The sequence below is a fragment of the Hirundo rustica genome, chromosome 18 (genome assembly GCF_015227805.2).
Source record: "Hirundo rustica isolate bHirRus1 chromosome 18, bHirRus1.pri.v3, whole genome shotgun sequence".
Taxonomy (NCBI): Eukaryota; Metazoa; Chordata; class Aves; order Passeriformes; family Hirundinidae; genus Hirundo; species Hirundo rustica.
Window position 1 is genome coordinate 741,405 of NC_053467.1, and position 18,448 is coordinate 759,852.

The window sequence follows — 18,448 nt, forward strand, 5'->3', positions numbered from 1 at the left end:
TGCTGAGCACGGGGTTATTCTGCCACCTCCGAGCCCTTGGGAAGCAGCCCCAGGAAACCTTTCCCCACCTGGTTTTACACACTTGTGGCTGCCCTTCACCCTGGCTTTGTGGCAGGCTGCCGTGCACCCTGTGTGAACCATTTCACTCCTGCCTCTGTCTGCCACCCCCGCCCAGGGGTGAATGAATATTCAGGGAGATGCTCTTGGGTCACCACAGACGGAAAAAGGCACGTGGGAAGGGGCTGGAGAATTCCCGAGGGAGCTGGGAAAGGGGCTCAGCCTGGAGAAGGAATTCAGGATCCCTGCAGAACCCGAGGGGAAGTGCAGCACCCACACAACTGCCCCCCACGAAATGTAAGGAAGAGCCAGCTGTGAGCAGCCCCAGGCCTGTCCGACCACGCCGGGCAGGAGGGAGGCTCCAGAGCAAACCAAGGCGAGTTAGAACATGGAACCAAAAAGCAGAGAAGGTAGAAAACACCCGGAGTGCACCGAGGGGAAATGGGATCACACAGAGCTAATCAGCTGGTCAGATAATGAATTTTCTAGACAAAGGGAGTGAGAGAGAGATCCTACCCACACAGACTTCAGCAAAGTGATCCAGCCCCACGTGGGAACTCCTGAAATGAAAACCCGGGGATTAGCACAACTGGAAGGGCAGGAAACTGGTGAAAGGGGAAGTGGTGCTGAAAGAAGGATCAGAATGGATGGAGGTCACGGGCAGAGCTCCTCCAGGAATGGTCAGCAGGCTGATCTTATTAAATACTTTTATTAATGACCTTGGCACAAGAAGTAAGTGTGCTAATGAAACCTGCTGCTGACACGAAGTTGGAAAGCAGCAGCACACGGGAAAGCTGGGACTGGGCTGGGGGAAAAAATGGGTCACTGTGAAGATGAACGGAGGAAGGTTGAAATTCCACGGGATGGGAGAGGGAGCCACGCACTGGGGACAAACAATAGCTTTTGCTGTGAGCTGGAAAGAAAATGAAACTTGAGTGGAAAATGCTCAAGAGTGAGAAAGGCCCAAGCAAACAGCTCGAAACCAAAGAGACTGAGGCACCAGCACGGCGGACTTGCAGTATTTCCAACAGCCAGAGAAGTGCTGGAGCTGCTGGAGAAGCCAGCTTACAGAAACTGAGAGAAGGCTCCAGGGATGCTGCACTCGGTTCCTGTGGTCAAACATCCAAAAGGCTTGAGTAGGAAGAAGGGTAAAAAAAAAAAGGCTTGGCCAAAACCAGATTAATTTAGGAGATTCAAACGTAAAGACACTTAAATGTAGAGACACTTAAATGTGAAGACACTTGTTCAGCCCTGCAAAGCAGCAGCTGGGAGGGCACACGGAGTGATCTCTTGGACACACACATCTGAGGGGAAAAATAGAAAAGAGGAGAGGACTATTCAGAACAGCAGAACAAGGGCTGCACGTGGGCATCATGAAGTAGCCCTGACAAGTCCAGGCTGGAAATAAGTTTATGACCATTTCAGCCTTGCAATAGGAGTAATGGGGGGGAAAAAACAAGCTTGTTCTCAGAAATTTATCTTGAAGGGATCCTGTGACCCAGAAGGTCCCATCTTTTCCTGCTCAGCACACACAGAGCTGACAGCACCAGGCCATGCTGCGCTCCCCACCTGGGAGTCATAAAGAAAATCCAAACCACCTTTATTTAAAAAAAAAAAAAAAAAAAAAAAACCAAAAACCAAAACCATTTATGACCGCTTAGATCCATCCTCTTTCATCAGCTGAATCCATTCCAACACCTCAGCAGCAGCAAATGTTTGAGAAGTGAATACAGTGAGTGTGAGGAGGAGGAAGAGGAGGCAGAGCAAGGCCGTGGGCTGGCTGGAGGCACAGGGGCACTGCAGGAGTGAGCACCAGGCTGGGGGACGCTGCCACCAGCACGGGCCCCAGCTCAGGAAAACAGAAAATCCGCCAGGCCAAGAAACCTCCTCCCATCAGGGTCTGGACAGGTGACTCAGAGCGGGCAGCGCTGAGGAATATCAGTGTAACTTCTCCAGGAGTCAGACTGCAGGAAAGGCTGATCTCATGGCAACTGAGCCAGCTCCTCCTCTGCTCTGAGAAAAAAACAAATGGACGGGGACTTGCTCATCTAAACACACAGGGTACGTCACAGGAACAAACCTGAGCGACTGCCATCGCAACTTATAAAACAAATTAAATCCATGGCAAAAGGAAGCGAAACTTAGAACAGAGAGATCACAGAACCTGGCAGAAAAAGGCCCCAGCCTGCATGAATCATTATTTTCTAGAGGAAACCTTATATAATCCAAGCTCCCCTGTTTTAAAACAAACCAAACCTTCCAAAAACTCCAATTAATGGGTTTAGCCAAGCTCTGCTTTTAATTCAGGTGTTTTGGTAAGATTAAAAAGAAAAGCCCAGCTGGTCCAGATTAATTTGATGTAGTTTACACCCTGCTTTTGGCATCCCCAAGCCCTCCCTGAGCAGGCAGACAGAGGGGGGCTGAGAGCCTCTACCTGGGGCCGAGGGAGGCGCTTGGATTGCATTGCCATCTTGTGGAACAGGAGGAAACCGGGGGAAAACTGCTCAGGCTCCTCTGTGCAGGGGCTGCTGCTGGCAGGACACAGCTCCTGCCCCAGGGGATCCGCTCCGTGGCTGCTCCTCACTCACGTTTATCTGACAGGGCAGAGGGACGCACACAGGGAGAACAAGGTCTGCTGCCCTCTATCAGAAATAAAAGCCCTCTCCTTTTGTTTTTATTTTTTGCTTGTTTTCACTGTGACAAAGTCACGATTTTCTGTGCTGCTTCCCCAGGAAACAGAAGCTGCATTGCCCAGGTCCCCTCCCCAGCTCCTGGCCTGCTTCAGCAGGACCTGAAGAGCATTTCTGCCTCCACACACGGCACAGCTCAGATGCTCTGCACAGGTCACATCTGCCACCGGGGCTTCCAGCAACTTCCATCCCCCAGCATCTCTCCATTAATGATACATCAAGTTATCTGCAGATTTTTAAATGCAGCTCTTAAGAGGGTGTTCCAAGGGTTGAAGCTTCTCACAGAAAAGTCACTGAAAAGGCTGGCGAGTGTTACTGTGCAGAAAAGCCTGAAGGTGCCCAGCCTGGGAGGGAGAGGACAAACCAAGCCGAGAGCACGGCTGGTGAGGCTGAAAAGTCAGGGCTGTGCACACAGCCACCCCTGGAGCAAAGCTGGTGCAGGCTCAGCCTGACTGACCATCCCTGCGAGCGCTCTGGGGAAAGCTCGAGGCAAACCTCCGAAATCTAAGGAACTTACACATCCCACCAGCCCCCCAACGCCCAGCACTCGCTGGGAAGGGATAAACCCACGCCAGGCGGCGTGCAAACGTTTGCCTGCGGATGACTGATGATTTTCAGCAATAATTTCATAAATGCAGGCAGGCTGGAGTCCGTCCCGTGGCTAATGTGCTGCTGCAATCCCAGTGCCACCAGCGCGGGGCTGCCCCGGGGAGCCAGGACAGCCTTCCCCTGGGCAGGGCTGTCAACAGCTCCGGGGCCAGCCAGAAAAACGGCCCTGAAAAGAAGCTGTGGATGGAACAACCCGCCCAGGACAACCTGACGGGCTCCTGGCACAGGCAGGCGATGCCAAGGGCACGGCCCAAACCCCAGCGGGCACTGGGAACAGCCCCCAGAGCTGGAAAGGAGCTTTGCATGGGAGGGAGATGTTGAAATATTGATTAAAGTCGGGTTTCACCAGCAATACTTTGATTTTACGATTGTACTGGCTGCTAACAAAGACACACCCATTAATGCGTTACATTCCTGCTTGTAAAACGGGGATTATTCCATTATTCCAGCCAGTGTGCTCCGCTTGTATCCACAGCCCGTGGCTCCAGCACAGGCACTCATCAGGAAAATAAAAAGACATCACGACTTCAAAAAGGAGGGAAAAACACATTAACAGCCACATGCTGGAACAGAGTGGAGACTGGGTCTGAGCAAGGGGGAAGGCCGAGCACTTCAAATCCAAAGTAAGGCTCCAAACCCAGAGAGCTACCGAAGATTTTATCAATTTAAACCATAAAAAGGGCGCTCTGACAGAGTCCCCTGGCAGGTGCCACTTTTCCTGCAGCTTGGCCTCATTCCAGGGACAATCATACACACAGGGAGGGCGTGTCCCATCCCAGTCGACCAGTCCATTCCAGGGCCTGGGATAAGGGCGCAAAAGGGATGGGAGCGATGCCGTTAGAGCCGGTGTCCTCAGCGTGACTGTCCAAAGCTGAGCTGGGCAGGAGGAGGCGCCCATCTGAGGCAACACGGGGTTTACTTATCCCCAAACTGTTATGCAAACACGGGAAGACCTATGGGAGCAGATGGAACAGGCACCACAGGCAGCGCTTCTCACCAAAGCCAAATGTCTTCTCAATGTGCAAAGGGTGAGAGAGGTCACCCCCAAGGAATCCAGCCCAGGATCCTCCCAGCCTTCGCTTCTCCCATCCTCCTCCTCCTCCTCTGAAATTCCCCAGGCAGCCAGGATGGGCTTCCCGAGTTAAAGAGACAGCCTCAGCACACAGCAGCATGTCTGCGGCTGCACTTGCACGAGGAACACAGAAGTGGGGAGAAATCCCTCCTGGATGCCACGGGGCTGACTCCCTGCCTGCCCCCATATCCCGCTGAACTGCCCCGGACTCGTGAGGAAAACACAGCCACAGGAATTAAGGGGAGACTCCAAAGGCACACAGGGGTACTCAGCACCATCCACGTGCTCTCGGTTTTAAATTAAACCCATCTTGCATCAACATTCAAGATCTAAAATAAAAGAGTCAGTCATGAACTCTGCAGTCACGCCTTTAATTCCATCTGCAGTTGGTACGAGAGAGCTCGCAGACAAATGACTCCGACGAGTCAACTTTAACCTCCAGAAGAAGCCACAGGTTTTCATCAACCTACATCAACCAAGCTTTCAAAAGGTTCTCACTGGTGGAGAACCAAATAAATCCCTGGAATTGTCAGTGCTGGAAAGATGCTTCATCGCCAGCCTGAGCTGGGGAGCATCTGCAGCCTCACTGCACGGAAGGAAATCTCCCAGCAGCCACAAACAGGCTGTGACCACACCAGCCCTCGGCTTTCTCTTTCCTGAACTACACAAACCAAACTTCAGCAGCCTCTGAGCGTAAGTCAGATTTCTGCAGAGCACTGTGAGCTACCCAGCAGTGACCCCAGAGCCAGACACGCTGCTCCCAGAAGCACACTGCCACCACCTCCCTCACCTGAGGGACCCCATCCCGCAGTCAGCCACCCTCCCCACGTGAAGACATCTTCTGCCACCACCCACAGCATCCTCTCTGGCCAGGGCTGCCGGCCCCCAGCTGTCCATCCGAGCCTGCCCGTGGCCGTCAGCCGCCCGGGGCCCTGCAGAGGGAGGCCAGCTCGGCTGCAGCAGCCTGCACATCCCCACCAGGAGCATTTCGTGCCTGGCAGGCTCCGAGCGCCGCCGGGGGAAGAGCTCGTTCTGCAGGACACCCCGGCCTGCCTCCCCGCCGTGCCAGCTTTGTCAGAGCCGGTAGCGAGTCTGTGTACAGCTAATTAACACGCACGGCTCTAATTTCAGCCCGTTTCGTACAATCAGGATATTGTGCGAGGCCGGAGTCAAACGGCTCAAGGAAATCAACTGCACCAGCACTCCAGCACAGCCAGACAAACCTGCTGGAGATGTTTGGAGTGCTCGGCCTTGTGCCTTTGAAAGAAGCTGTCCTGGGGGGGGAGAGCAGAGCAATTAGCAGCAGTTAATCAGTGAAGAAGTGCCCCTGTAGGGAATGGTTTGTGCTGAGGCCATTTCCTACCGCAGGACGTGGATTTCTTGTCCACCATCCTCACGTGCCGTGTCTGGGTGCGCAGCCGGCCGTCCGTGCTCTCCACCAGGTTGGTGAGGTCGTCGATGATCTCTGGGGAAAGAGGAACAGCAGCGTGAAACCGGAGCCCACAGCAGCCCTGCTCGCCCACCCTGGGCTGAAAGCTCCAGAAAGGAGCCTGCTGCATCCTGCAGCGCTCACAGCACTGAAAGGACCCAACCCTGGGAGACACCCGAGAGGCAGATCCACCGCAGCGCTCCACTGCAAGGGTGGAGGAGAAAGTACAGCCTGAGGTGGAGGAAGAACGCAGCCTGACACAGCAGCGCTGGTCTAGGAGGTCAGGGAGTACAGGGTGATGGCAAGCCGAGCTGAATTCCCTCACCGAGCCAGCGTGAGGGAATTAGTGCCTATGCTATAGGAAATCTATAGGAATTGCAGTCCCTGGAACTCAACGCTTGGTCACGACATCATCACTAAGCCACATCCACCATCTTCATCAAGGCTTCTGAGAGCACTCAGGGCAGCCCTGACCACGCAAGCACTGAGGTCACAGAGCCCTGCCTCGGTTCCCTCCTGGAGCTGTGGGTCTGGCAGCTCTCCCTGCAGCCCAGAAGCTCCTCTGGGAAAAGGAAAGTGGGCAAAGTTTCCCCTACATCGAGTTTTAAGAGAGGAGAAAGGGAAACTTCAAGCCAAGCCACCCTCAGCCTCCTGTAACTGATGGCTTTAATTTTGTCGTGGAAAGCAGAGCTGGTGCGAGGCTCGCGCTGAGAGCGGTTGATGGGATGGCCGAAAATGAAAAGCCACAATCAGGCACTAAATTTCCCTCTCGCTGCCTGTTACGCTCTGATTTCCCTGGAACACACGGCCAGTGCTCCTGGTGCCTGAACACCCCGCGCCCGGCCGCCCCCAGCCCCGCAGGCAGGAGAGGCTCCCTCTGTGCACCATCAGGAGAGGACAGCAGCCAAGCCCCGGGTGCCGCTGCACAGCCTCTTGCCGTGGTTCCACCTCCAGCCCCCTCCCCGCCACTGATCCCTGTCTCTATAAGTCCTGCCTGCCTTTGAGCCAGGCCTGGGGACAGTCCCCGTGCTCCCCTGTGCCCCAGCAGGTCCCGGCACTGCAGCTCTGCCCTGGGGAAAGCCTGGCCTCTGCGGCCCTCAAGCAACAGCAGCAGAAGTCAGAGCACCCAGCACCCAGTCAGCAAGGCGGGATTATCACAAAGTGATATCCTGCCCAAATGCATGGATCATAACCCTGGAGGGATGATGGCAGGGGGTTAAAGAGCATTTAAAGAACACAGCTCCCCTCCACAGGACGGGGCCCTTACTACTAAGCCTTTATTGTCTTATTCCTTCAAACGAAACATTTCCCAAATGTGTCTGTAAGGAAAAAGGGGGTGACAGTGAAGAGGGCATTCCTTGCACTTCCCAAACGCCCCTGTGACACCAGGAGCCTTGTCCTCACACCAGCAGTGCCAGTGTGTGACAGCAGCCCTTGCAGCTTCCCTGCTGTCATCCCTGTGGCACCAGGAACTGAATGGGAATGGCTTTCTCCACCTTCCACCTTCCCAGAGCAGATCACAGAAACTCCTGAGCTGGGACTCACCAGGATCATCCAAGCCAGCCCCTGTCCCTGCACAGAGCCCCAACAATCCCACCCTGGAGCGCTGTCCAAGCTCTCCTGGAGCTCTGGGGCCGTGCCCATTCCCTGGGGAGCCTGGGCAGTGCCAGCTCCCTTTCCCTGATCTCCACCCTAATCCTCTCCTGACACAGCTCCAGCTGTTCCCTCAGCTCCCAGATGTTCATTAAGGAGGGTGTTTATGTTCTCAGTCTTGTCAAGGAACAAGCACTGCACCAAATACAGATAACACCAGTCTGATGGTACACAGAGATAACAAAAACCACATCAAATTATCAAAGTTCTGCAGGCACAAAGGAAATGTCCAAGGCACACGGAGCACGGAGGTTCTGCTCTCCTGGAGAGCTGAGACATTTAAGCATCATCCTCGCAGTGCTTGTTTCCATCTGCTCCACAAAGCCTCCGTCATCTCCACTGAATCCCTATGTAAAATGATATCAGCATCTAAAATAGCCTGTGCTTTGAAAACATACAGCTCCCCTAAAACATGAGCTCCTGATTCATGTCCTGCAGCCCAAAGCACCCCTGAATCCCCACGAAGGGAGGGCAGAGGGCAAACATCAGCCACTTCCCTGTGTTTTACCCTCTGGATCTGACCCTTCCACCCCACCAACACTGCTCCATTCCAGACACAAACCCTCCATATTTCTAAAGTTGCTTGCAATACTGAAAATTATTTTTCATCAGTATTGTTGTACTCGATATTGTCCATCCTGCACCAAAACACATTTTCCCAAGGGATGGGAGGCATTTTGTTTCAGCTCCAAGGTTTGCTCGGTTTGCAGTTCAGATATTCGCTCTCCTCCCCCTTCCACCCGACTTTCCCAGGTCCGACATCTGCAAAGCCAACAATATTTTGGGGAAACTTTATCTGTCCTGCATGATTCAGCACGCAGGAAGAGCAGGACAATGCTGCCTGCAAGGGCAGGACCGCTCATGTTTGCCTCTCCACCAAAAAAAAAAAGTGCTGCGAGTTCCCATCGTTGTCAAGGACAAAGTGATAAGCACGCTTGGGAAATTGGAGACTTTCCTCTGCCAACACTGACCAGACCCTCCTTGAAAAACATCCTGGTGAACAAGCTGTAGCTAAATGAGAACAAATGTGAGCAGGAAAATTTTCTGTCATCATTTCAAAGCCCAAGGCACTGCAAATTGGGATTCTGTGGAGAGCCTCTCCTCTCCCATCCCCTGCCAGGATTCAGTGCTGAACCAAAGGGCTGCCCTGGACATCCTGGAAGAAGCATTTCTCCAGATATTATATATATATAAACATGTTTTGTGACTCAGTCAGGTTCCAGGGGAGCTGGGCACTTCACCCAACACACAGCCCAAAGCTCAACGAGCACCCAGCCCTGAGACGTCTCAGCTGGGACCTGGAGAACCCCGGAGTGCTCCTGGCAGGGTCTGAGCAGCTGGAATGGGGAGGAAGCACAAGGAGGTTCTGACCCCAGTCCCAGCTGAATCAGAAGTCCAGCCCAGCAGGTTCCCCAGGCCAGAGTGTCCCTGTAACCAAAAACACCCAGGAGAGAAACATCCATCCATCTGTCCATCCATCCGTCCGTCCCCTGCACACACGAACCCCCTGTCGTGGTGACAGCCCAGCACAGGGCAGTGCTCAACCTCCCTGTGAATGAGAAATATTTCTCCCCACTCCAAAGCAAAGGAAATCGGTGTTGGACAAGGCGGAGCTGAAAATGAGCGCTGGATTTCTAAGGTGGGCGCCAAGCAACCCACGGCTCAGGAACCCCCCAGAGCACTGCACAGGTTCCCACCTCTCCTGACCCGTGACCCCCTCTGCCCTTCAAGCTGGCAATTCCACGTTCTCCCACCTCCCATTCAGCCGGCTCTGCGAGGAACAGGCTAAAAAAAGATGGAGAGAGACCTGAAGAGAGGGAAGGAGCCAGGTGCCCGCGGCGGGAGGGAGCAGACGGGGAAGGCAGGCTGGCTGCTGGTGACCTTCCAAAGGACACTCCTGTAACACGGCACCGCAAACCACAACTCAGCCAGGAACGCTCATTTAGCCAAGGTCTCCTTTCAGGGAAGCAGGATCTTGAAGCAGAAGATAAAAACCCAGCGCCCAGCCCCAGCACTAAACTCGGAGTCGCTCAGGCACAGCTGAAGCGGGAGAAGTTTGAAGGTCAGTGCTGGAGGTGAGCTTGGCCAGGAGCTGGAGTCCCCTCCAGCAGCAGGGACTGCTCAAAACCCACAGTCCCCATCCCTGCAGACGTGTCCCCGTGCTGCAGCACCAGCCCCCAGCCAGGCTGGACGTTCTGGAGCTGACCAGGAGCCCAACATTCCCCACGGGAAGCGCCCAGAACCTGCAGGAAGGCAGCAGCACCGCCAGGTCTGCTCAGCTCCCTCCTGCCGGGCTGTGGCAGGGGAGCATCACCTGTCCCTACAGATCCAGGCGCTTTTCCTGGTGATCCAAACGATAAAACCTGGGAGGGAGCCCCCAACAAGGGCAGGATTTCTTCAGGTATGTGTCAGACAGCAAAATCGTGGTGGGATCTGAGGTCAGCACCTGAAACCAGGACAAAAGTCATGGCAGGTCTTCCCTGGGGACACAGTGCTGCCCTGGCTCCTGCAGCCACGGGACCAGCCCCTCAGGAAACTGGGATCAGTTCCACCCAGAAAACACCCAAGGAAGGAGCAGCAAAGCCAGCCCGTGACAGGAAAAATGTAGGTTGATATATTCTGAAATACTTGACTTGGTTTGTTCTGGGTCTTTTTTTGGTTCAAAATCGCACAGCAGCAGTTTTTGATCTGAGGCAATGTGGTTTGGACAGTGCAGAGCAGGCTGAGCGTGGGTCTGGGTCAGAAGAAGCATCCCTGAGGAAGAGGTGGGAGAGGCTGGAAGTGCAGCCCTCTCCCATTCCACATAACTCTGCCTCCCAGGAAAGGGAGAGCTGTTTACTGGAATAAGCCTGAGCAAAGTGAGGAAAACATCCTCCTATTTTTTTTTTTTTTTTTTTTTTCCAAAACCAAATTTATTTGGTTTTGTTTAATAATTTGCATTAAATGTGCAAAGGAACAACCCTGCAGCAGTGGTGAGGGCGGGCTCGTACACATCCCTGAAACCACATCTGCTAAGAGCCAAAAAAAAGCAAAGATTTATGCAAAGGACACCAAGGGAAGACAGATGATAAAAAACTGAGCAGAAGAAACTGCATGGGATCCTAGGAATTTCTCAGGGAAAAAAGCTCATCCTTCATTTCCTTTTTCCTTCAGAGACCTCGCTGCTGCCGTGAAAATCAGAAACGTTCTGTCTGAGTTCCTGAAATCCCCGACACCTCCTGGGAAAGGCTGGTTGTGCCTGTCTCCAGCCACGGCGTGGATAATTTCAGAGCCTCCCGGGGGCCCCGGCTGGAGCTGTAACTCATCCCTGCAGGAAGGAAGGGAACGCAGAGCCCGGCTGAGCCGGAGCAGCCTGCGCTGTCCAAAGGGATCCTGCAGCTTCTCTGCTCTGCTGCCCCTCCGAAGGCCACCAGCTCAGGCCTGCCCACGGCACAGACCCCGCTCCTGCAGCTCTCCCAGCTGCCTTTCCCACGTCCCCAAGGTCTCTGGCATTCCCGACACCCCCCGCCACCGGCCTGGGGCCGGACGCCCCCGGCAGCCCCATCCTGTGTCAGCTCAGCCACCGACTCCTTCCACAGCTGGCCAGACGCTTTCCAAGGGAGCAGTTTTCCCTGGAAAGCCGTTTGGCAGGTGGCACAACCAGCTCCGTGGGGATGCCAGCGTTTCACCTCCTCCAGGGCTCCCTTCGTGCTGGAACCCCTCCCTGGCCAGCCTGGAGCGGATGACCAAAGGAAATTCTCTTCTGCCAACAAATCGAGGAGCCCAAACTGCTCCAGGGAGCAGGAGCCCCTGGTCCAGCTCTTGCAGCCACTCTGTCCTTCCTCCCCTTCCAGCCCCGAGCCAAGACCCCGCCAGCAAACAGCGTGAGGGCAGGGGATCCCACCACAAATGAACACTGCTCCATCCTCTGCAGGGCCCCAAGAGCAGCGAGGACGCAGAGGCACGGGGCAGGGAGCAAGGGGCACGTTCCAGCCAAGGAAGTGTCCCTTTGGAGAGGACACACGGAGGTGACGCTGTCCTCTTGTCCCTCTCAGTGATGTTTCTGCTGTTAGGGAGCTCCTTCACCAGACACTGAACCCCCGACCCTGGGGAAATGAGCAGCTGCTTTCGGCAGTGAGAGCCAGGCAGAGGCAGAGCTGGAGAGCACGAGGAACTCCACGTTTCAGTTTGCAGGAAGCCGTGGGGGGGTTTTCCCTAATCTTTCCTCACTCCAGAGCAGGAAAACGACCCGGTTCCTTCCCATCCTGTGTCTCCCTGTCTCTGCCCATGTCCCACACAGCTGCACCACCTTTCTCAGGGCACGTGAGTTGTTTTTTTCCTTTTCAAACCCTCTCCTTAACTCATCCTTGGGTAGGATGACCATCTCTTCCCATGGAGTGGAACAGGTTTTAGGGCTCTGCATACAGGACTGAAAACCAATTGATTTTTTTTCATTTGTTTTCTTTAAAATGGGTAAAAAGCCGCGTTGGGTTTTGGCAGCTCCATCTCTGCCCTGCGCCCGTTCCCGTCTGTGGAGTGAGAAACCCAAAAGCCAAGCAAAAGCAGCCACGTGAAATCCAGCCCTGGAAGAGAGGAACAAACCTGGGGTTTGACCAGTTCAGCAGAGCGGTGCTGCTGACCAAAGGTTTCCTCAGAACTGTTTGGATTTTCCGTGCACTGAAATTTATGGATCGCTCAATAGCATTTATCGATGAGTAATGCACCTCCATGGCCTACTCCACTGAGTCATGGAAGGCTCCAGGCAGCCTTAAGAAAACACACAGGGAACTCAAATCCCTGCACAAAACCAATTAGAGAAAGGCTGGAATTCAGTGGAGCAGCCAGCCAGGCTTTCCCCCCCTCCTTCAGGTCCCTGGTGCCTCAGGAGAAGAGCTGGATACCAAAGAAATGAATCATACAGGGAATGCCAACCTCTATATGTCCAAACCCCAGGATTACAAGTTAATAAGAAAGCAAAGCATTGTTCCAAGTGCCAGGGCTGTGAAATGAAGATTGCAACTAATGCAAGTCCGTCAGAAACCTGAAGAACCTTGGCACGGTGTGCCAGCTGTGATGTCAGGGCAGAGTGAAGAGAAAAAAAAACTGCAGTAAAACCCACAAAGCCAGGAATCCTGATTTCTGCAGCCGTGGCAGGTTTTAGCAGCCCCTCTGAGGTGTGCAGCTCCCCGTGCCAAAGGCAGCACGGGACAGCGCTCCTGGGCTTCTCCTGCCCCAGCTCCCCCTGCAATCCCCGCGGTGCTCGCTGCTCCAGGGGCACCGGGACACCGCCACCCCCTGCTCTGACGGCTCTGCACTCCCAGCAAACACCAGGAATCCTCCCCGCACCGTCCCCAGTTTCACTGAGGACATTTAATCTCTTCCTTGGCAGAACTTCCTGTAAACATTAGAAACCCCAAAAATACAAACTTCTCCAAGGGGTCACACCGACTCGTTCCTCCGTGTTCCAGCCGCCTCGCTCTTCAGCTCTTTTAATTAACAGGGATCTCGATGGTCCCTGGGGACAGGGGGGTTCAGAAGTTCTGCCTGGGCTCCTGCTGGGAACGTGTCAGGATGTGAACCGGAGGCAGCGTTTTACAATTCCCACAGGGATATTTCTGTCACAAAGGTGAACACGGCAGCGCCAGGGCCGCAGCGAGGCCGGAGGGGATCTCCCGCCGCAGCCCCACGGGCTCCAGGTGGCACAGGGACATTTCTCACCCTTCCCTGTCCCTGCCCTGCGCCCAGGTCGCATCCCAAGGCACTCCACGCCTTCCTGGCAGAAGGCGCTGCTCCTCCCAACAGCAGCTCCAGGCCATGCCAGCTTCTGCCTGAGGGATTCTTCCAGAGGAACAGCAACTCCTCCATTGCCAGGACTGCTCCTGCCTCCTGGAGCTCACGTCAGCAGCGACAGACTGGAAGGAAGGAGCTGCCCCAGGGCCCTGTGCCCTCTGCCTGCCCCTGGGAGTGAGGAGCAGCCCCAGCACCCAGCTCAGGGCGCCCAGGACCAGCCCACGCCCTCCCCACGCAAACCCTCACCACCCTCAGGGCTAAATCCTGCCACAACAAGAGGAACCTGGTGGTTCAGAGCCTCATCACCCGCCCCAGGGACGTCCAGGCCCTCTGCTCCTACCCCACAGCACCTTCCACATCCATCCGAACAAATCCGACCGTGCCTGGGTCAGTGTCGGACACCCCCGGGCGGCACGGCTCTCTCCACCCTCCCGAAGCAGGTCCAGGAGCAGCAGATGGTGACTGGAGGTGACCCAGAGCCACCCAAGGACATCAGCTGCGGAAGCCCTCACGGGCTCATCCCCGGCCGCAGAGCGACACGGGCGAAACAAACACCGCTATCAACTCCAGCTCGCACGGCTCCTAGCCAAGGGTGGTTATTTTAAAGGCACGCACTGAGGAGCTCTCCCTTCTCCAGCTGCTTATTTTGTTTGATTCGAACAAACCCCACGGACATTCATTTTAGCTGTAGTTAATTGAATAATTTCTCCGGGGAACGGTTCAGGGACAGTTTTAATGCAGGCTGTTTCCAAGAGCCATTACTAATTGGCATCTGCCACAGCCCCAGAGTGCCAACCAAAACAGTGCTTTTGGATGTGACTGGAACTGCTCTCGGCCCAGATGTGTTGAGAACTCGCAGTGATAGAAGGCAGGCAAGAACTATATTCACATGATACGGCCTTCTGAGTTTCCTCTCCCAGTTATCTGCAGGCAGATAAAAGTCTCCTCCCTGGAAGTATTCGAGTGCAAAGCCGTTTGTTCCTCCCCCTTGCTCCCTCCCTTGTGTTTAAGGCACAGCAGTGCAGTCACCTGAGATCAAACACAGCTTTTAGAACAAAAATCTCGTAGGAATTATGAGAAGTTGCCCGAGGTTTACAGCAGGGGCTGAATTCCCAGTGCCCCACGCCCAGGGCTCTCCCAGCTCACCGCTCTCACCGGGCTCTTTGCACTTGTAATCAACAGCTCTTTTTATTCAAATCCCAAACCCAAGTGCCCCAGCGACACAAACAGAGATTTTGGGGCTGGATACCCAAACTTCCAGCGAAATCTTCAGCTTGTAGGGACTACGTCGCCAAAATTATTTCCCTACAGACGCCACCCTGGGAAAAAGCAAGCAAGTGCTGCTAACAGATAAAATCCCCATAAAAGCTGCATGTCTAGGAAAGCCTGGAGCACCGGGAGGCTGGAAGGCCGCTTCCATGGCTGTAACAAATCCCTGCCAAGCAAAACACTTTTCCTGCTACAAACGTGTTTGTGCTCTGCAAACTGGCAGCAGAAAATGACAGGACAGAAGCTGTTTCGGACTCCACGTTTGTTTGTTTTCCCTTTATCCAAAATCTAAGCAGGATTTTTTTTTTTTTTTTTTTTTTAAGCATTGCCTTCAGAAACTGTTGGTAGCACTCAGCCCTGCTTTCTCTTAGCAACTCTCATTTTCCCCAGGTTTTTACACCATTGCAGCCCTTTTCCATAGATATCAACAGCTTTCATTACAAATGCACATTGGCTGCCACAATTTCCTAAGGTGGTTCAGCAAATCCCCAAAAAAACCTGTTTTGGCTGCTAAACACCTCAAGCTGAGGTTTCCGGTCCATTTCACAGAGAAAGAAACCAACAAAACTCCACAAAAATACCTACAAACCAAAACAACCAACATAAAAACAAAAACATCAAAACAAAAAGTCCACAAGAGCCACATTACACCCCATAAAACACTATTTGGCTACTAAAAACCCTAAGCTGAGGCTTCAAGTCCATTTTGCAAAGCAAAGAAAACCAAAAACCTCACAAAAACGCCAAAACAAAACCAAAAATTTTAAAAAAATTTAAGAACTGGTGTTGCACTCCAGGCAGCTGTTGCCACTTTTAAGATCTCCTTGGCAATTCCTGCTCCTGCACCTCCTAAAAGGTGGATCCACCCCAGGAACGCGACACGATCCTTGCGGGTACCAAGGAACCAGCCCTTAGTCCGCGGAGGGAAAAAACACAAAACGCAACAGCGAGGCGGAGCACGGCATCCACGCTGCTCACAGCCTCCTCCAGGCAGCTCTGCACCTTCCTGCCACCGGATAAAAACCCGCACTCAGCTCCTGGCTCCGGGGCAGCGCCCTCCGAGGAGGCAGCGCTGAAATCCTGGGATGGCTGCAGGCTGAGCAGGGCGCACGAACTCACCCCAACCCAGGGGAAGGGAAAGTCAGCCCAAAAAGCAGGAGCGTGTGTTCCCGCAGGTGGGAGGTGCGGGGCCATTCCCACCCCACGTTTTTCACATGAAAACACACATTTCCAAACCAGTGGAACTCTTAATTGCTGTCCGAACCCCGGCAGTGGAGAATTATCCAAGGACTGCAGACTGGGGGGGCTCTTGGTTTCGACGCAGGTTAAAGAAGATTGGAGAAAATGATCAGCACAGCTGGAGACCAAAACATGGAGAGCAGCCTGGGGAGGAGAAGTGGGATGGATGCAGACTCCAGGGACTCGGACTGAGGGGTGCCTTCCTTCCCTGCCAGTTTCACTCATTTTCAGAGCAGGCAGCGCCCCTTTCCCGTGGCACAGACACAAGGACCACGTCCAGGAGGGTTTCCTGAGGTGATGCCCTCACCCTTCAAAGGAAGATGGGGCTTGTGGTGTTTCCTTTTTGCCTTTTTTTTTAATGAAAATGCACTTTAGGAAGCCAACGAGCACCTTCCCCCAGCCTGACCCCACACGCTGTGTTTGAAAGAGTGACCCAAGCAACAGCCTCTGCAGAAACCCAACGGCAGGGAGCTGCACAGGTAAATTTAGGGTAAGAAAAGTCCACTGGTCTAGTGCTGGCTCTGAACCATGGGAAGGATGTCATCAGCCTCAGAATTCCCAGCTTTTGGAATTCTGGGAGTCCACGCAGCCTTCTGAACGACCCCAGTGCTGAGAGCCAGGGGAGATGCCACCCTGCAGCCCGTCCCCATGTCACAAATCAGTGACAAACACGGCAGAGGAGGGCAGGAGGAAAGATCTTCCTCACCAGCCCACCCCTTACACCAACTGAGAAGCCCAGGAAAGTGCCCCAAAACCAGACTCAGAATGAGCAAACACCTCTGCCAAGCGCTGAAAGCCGACTGCCGGCGGGTCCTGCAGGTCTGAACATCCACTGCGCACATCCAAACCCCTCCTCACACACCTCAGCCTCACCTGAGCATCGCCTCACTCTGCCCAAGACGTTCAGGGCAGGGGGAAAGGCAGAGCCAGGGAGCAGTGGGAGGTCAGGCCTGCAGAACACAAGTGCCATTTCAATAAACACTGGCCTTGGGAAGGAGCCAGCAGAGCATCAGAGCGCTCTCCACAAGAGCATCACGCTGCGGACAGCTGCAGGGCATTATCCTCTTGGATCACAAACCAGGAGGAAAGCCACTTCAGGACTGGGCTATCAATCACGGGAGGAACCAGAAAACTTGCAAGTGCTTCATGGTTCCAGCATTGAAAGCAGCTGATAAAGCTCAGGTCAACGCAGGCATCTGGGACTGATCTCCAGCTGACACCCTTCATCAAGCCCCGCTGGAATCAGTGACAAATTGGGGGAATTAGCATGAGGAACACATCACCTAAGGACACGTTCAGAGCTGGGCAAACAGCAGGGATTGGATGCCCTGCAGCGATGGCACTCCGTGGATCCCGCTGGCATCAGCGCCCTGCCTGCCCAGCCACCTGCCCAGGAGACTGCCAGGCCAAAGGCAGAGACACATCCCCAGGGCTGACGGCTCAAAAATATTCCATTCCCAGCCTGCAGGCATGGAAAAAGTTGTGATTACTCAGAGAAGTGGCTAAAACAACAGAAAGGGGGGAAGAAGAACTTCCACAGATAAGACGACCTCGAGTCCAGGCATCCCCGTCAGCCTGAGCTCATGATTTTCTTTCTTCCCACTTCCTTCCACCGAGAGCTGTGCCAACTTTCCACATGCCCTGCCATGGATTTTCTGCAGATGTGGCCGAGCGCTCGGTGTTTGGGGTGGCTCTGTGCCCGTGGATTCCTGCAGAGCAGGGGGAGGGAACCCTCCCGCAGCTGCTCTGCTCCTCTGTGCCCTTCCCAAGCTGGAATCCCCACGGGGATCCCCTGGCACGAGCAGCCCCAGGCTGAGGGGTCGGTGCCACCGGGCTGGGGACGCGGCTGCACCCCGCTCTCACCCCCGGCGTGACGAACCCCAGCGCAGGAAGGAAAGCTCCAGCCTCCCTCCGCCTTTATCACGCTGCACAGACAGCGTTTATCAGACTGCAGAGATTGCTGGGGCTGCTCTGCTTCGCCTGCAAGAGCGTGCAGGGCTGCTCTGATGGCTCTCGATGCATGGCAGCAAGAGAGCACAGCACCCTGCAGCGGCCAGAGCTCAGCGCCCAACAACATCTTGTTAACCAAAAAGACATTGTTGCCAAGGAGAAATCAATTTTAAAAAGGGAATATATATATATATACACAGCAAAAAAAATAACTCCTGGTTCTATGTGTGTAATCTCAAAGTTGTTTTTTCTAATTATTCAGATTAGGGCATCCCCCTTTTAAAAAAGATACACTGGTACTACAAATGGCAGTTTTGGCCCAGAGGTTTTATTTTCTTCCTGATTTTTAGCCAGGAAGAACATTTTTGTCATTTGTTAAACCTGCTTTCTAGCATACTTGTACTCATCTGTTGTTCCACCACCTGGAATAAAGGCAGGGATCCTTCTGAACCGAGCAAATATCAAATACCTGAGTGCACAGAACTCGCCTCTGCTACAGTGAAGTCGCTGTTCTGCTGAGGCTTCCTGAGCCTGATCAGAACACGACACCAGCAGGATTATTAGCCCCAAATAAAGAGCCACGAGCGTTTTACAGCTCCGGTTTTAATAAATCCCAATAAACCCCATCATATTTCCCAAGGCACCTGGAGAATGACCTGCCCTGCGAGGTCTGCCCTTTCTACCTTTGAGGCTAGGATCTCAGTTTTAAGA

The 18,448-nt window shown here is 53.9% G+C and overlaps 1 protein-coding gene across 4 annotated transcripts in view; it reads right to left on the bottom strand.

Moving 5' to 3' along the window:
• STX8 (syntaxin 8) overlaps positions 1 to 18,448 on the bottom strand; it is a 105,456-nt gene that overhangs the window by 46,734 nt on the left and 40,274 nt on the right. For all 4 annotated transcript variants that reach the window (XM_040081625.1, XM_058422910.1, XM_040081626.2 and 1 more), the window contains one exon: positions 5,792 to 5,893. In XM_040081625.1, coding sequence (XP_039937559.1) covers positions 5,792 to 5,893 — 102 coding nt within the window. The remainder of the gene's footprint in view (positions 1 to 5,791; positions 5,894 to 18,448) is intronic.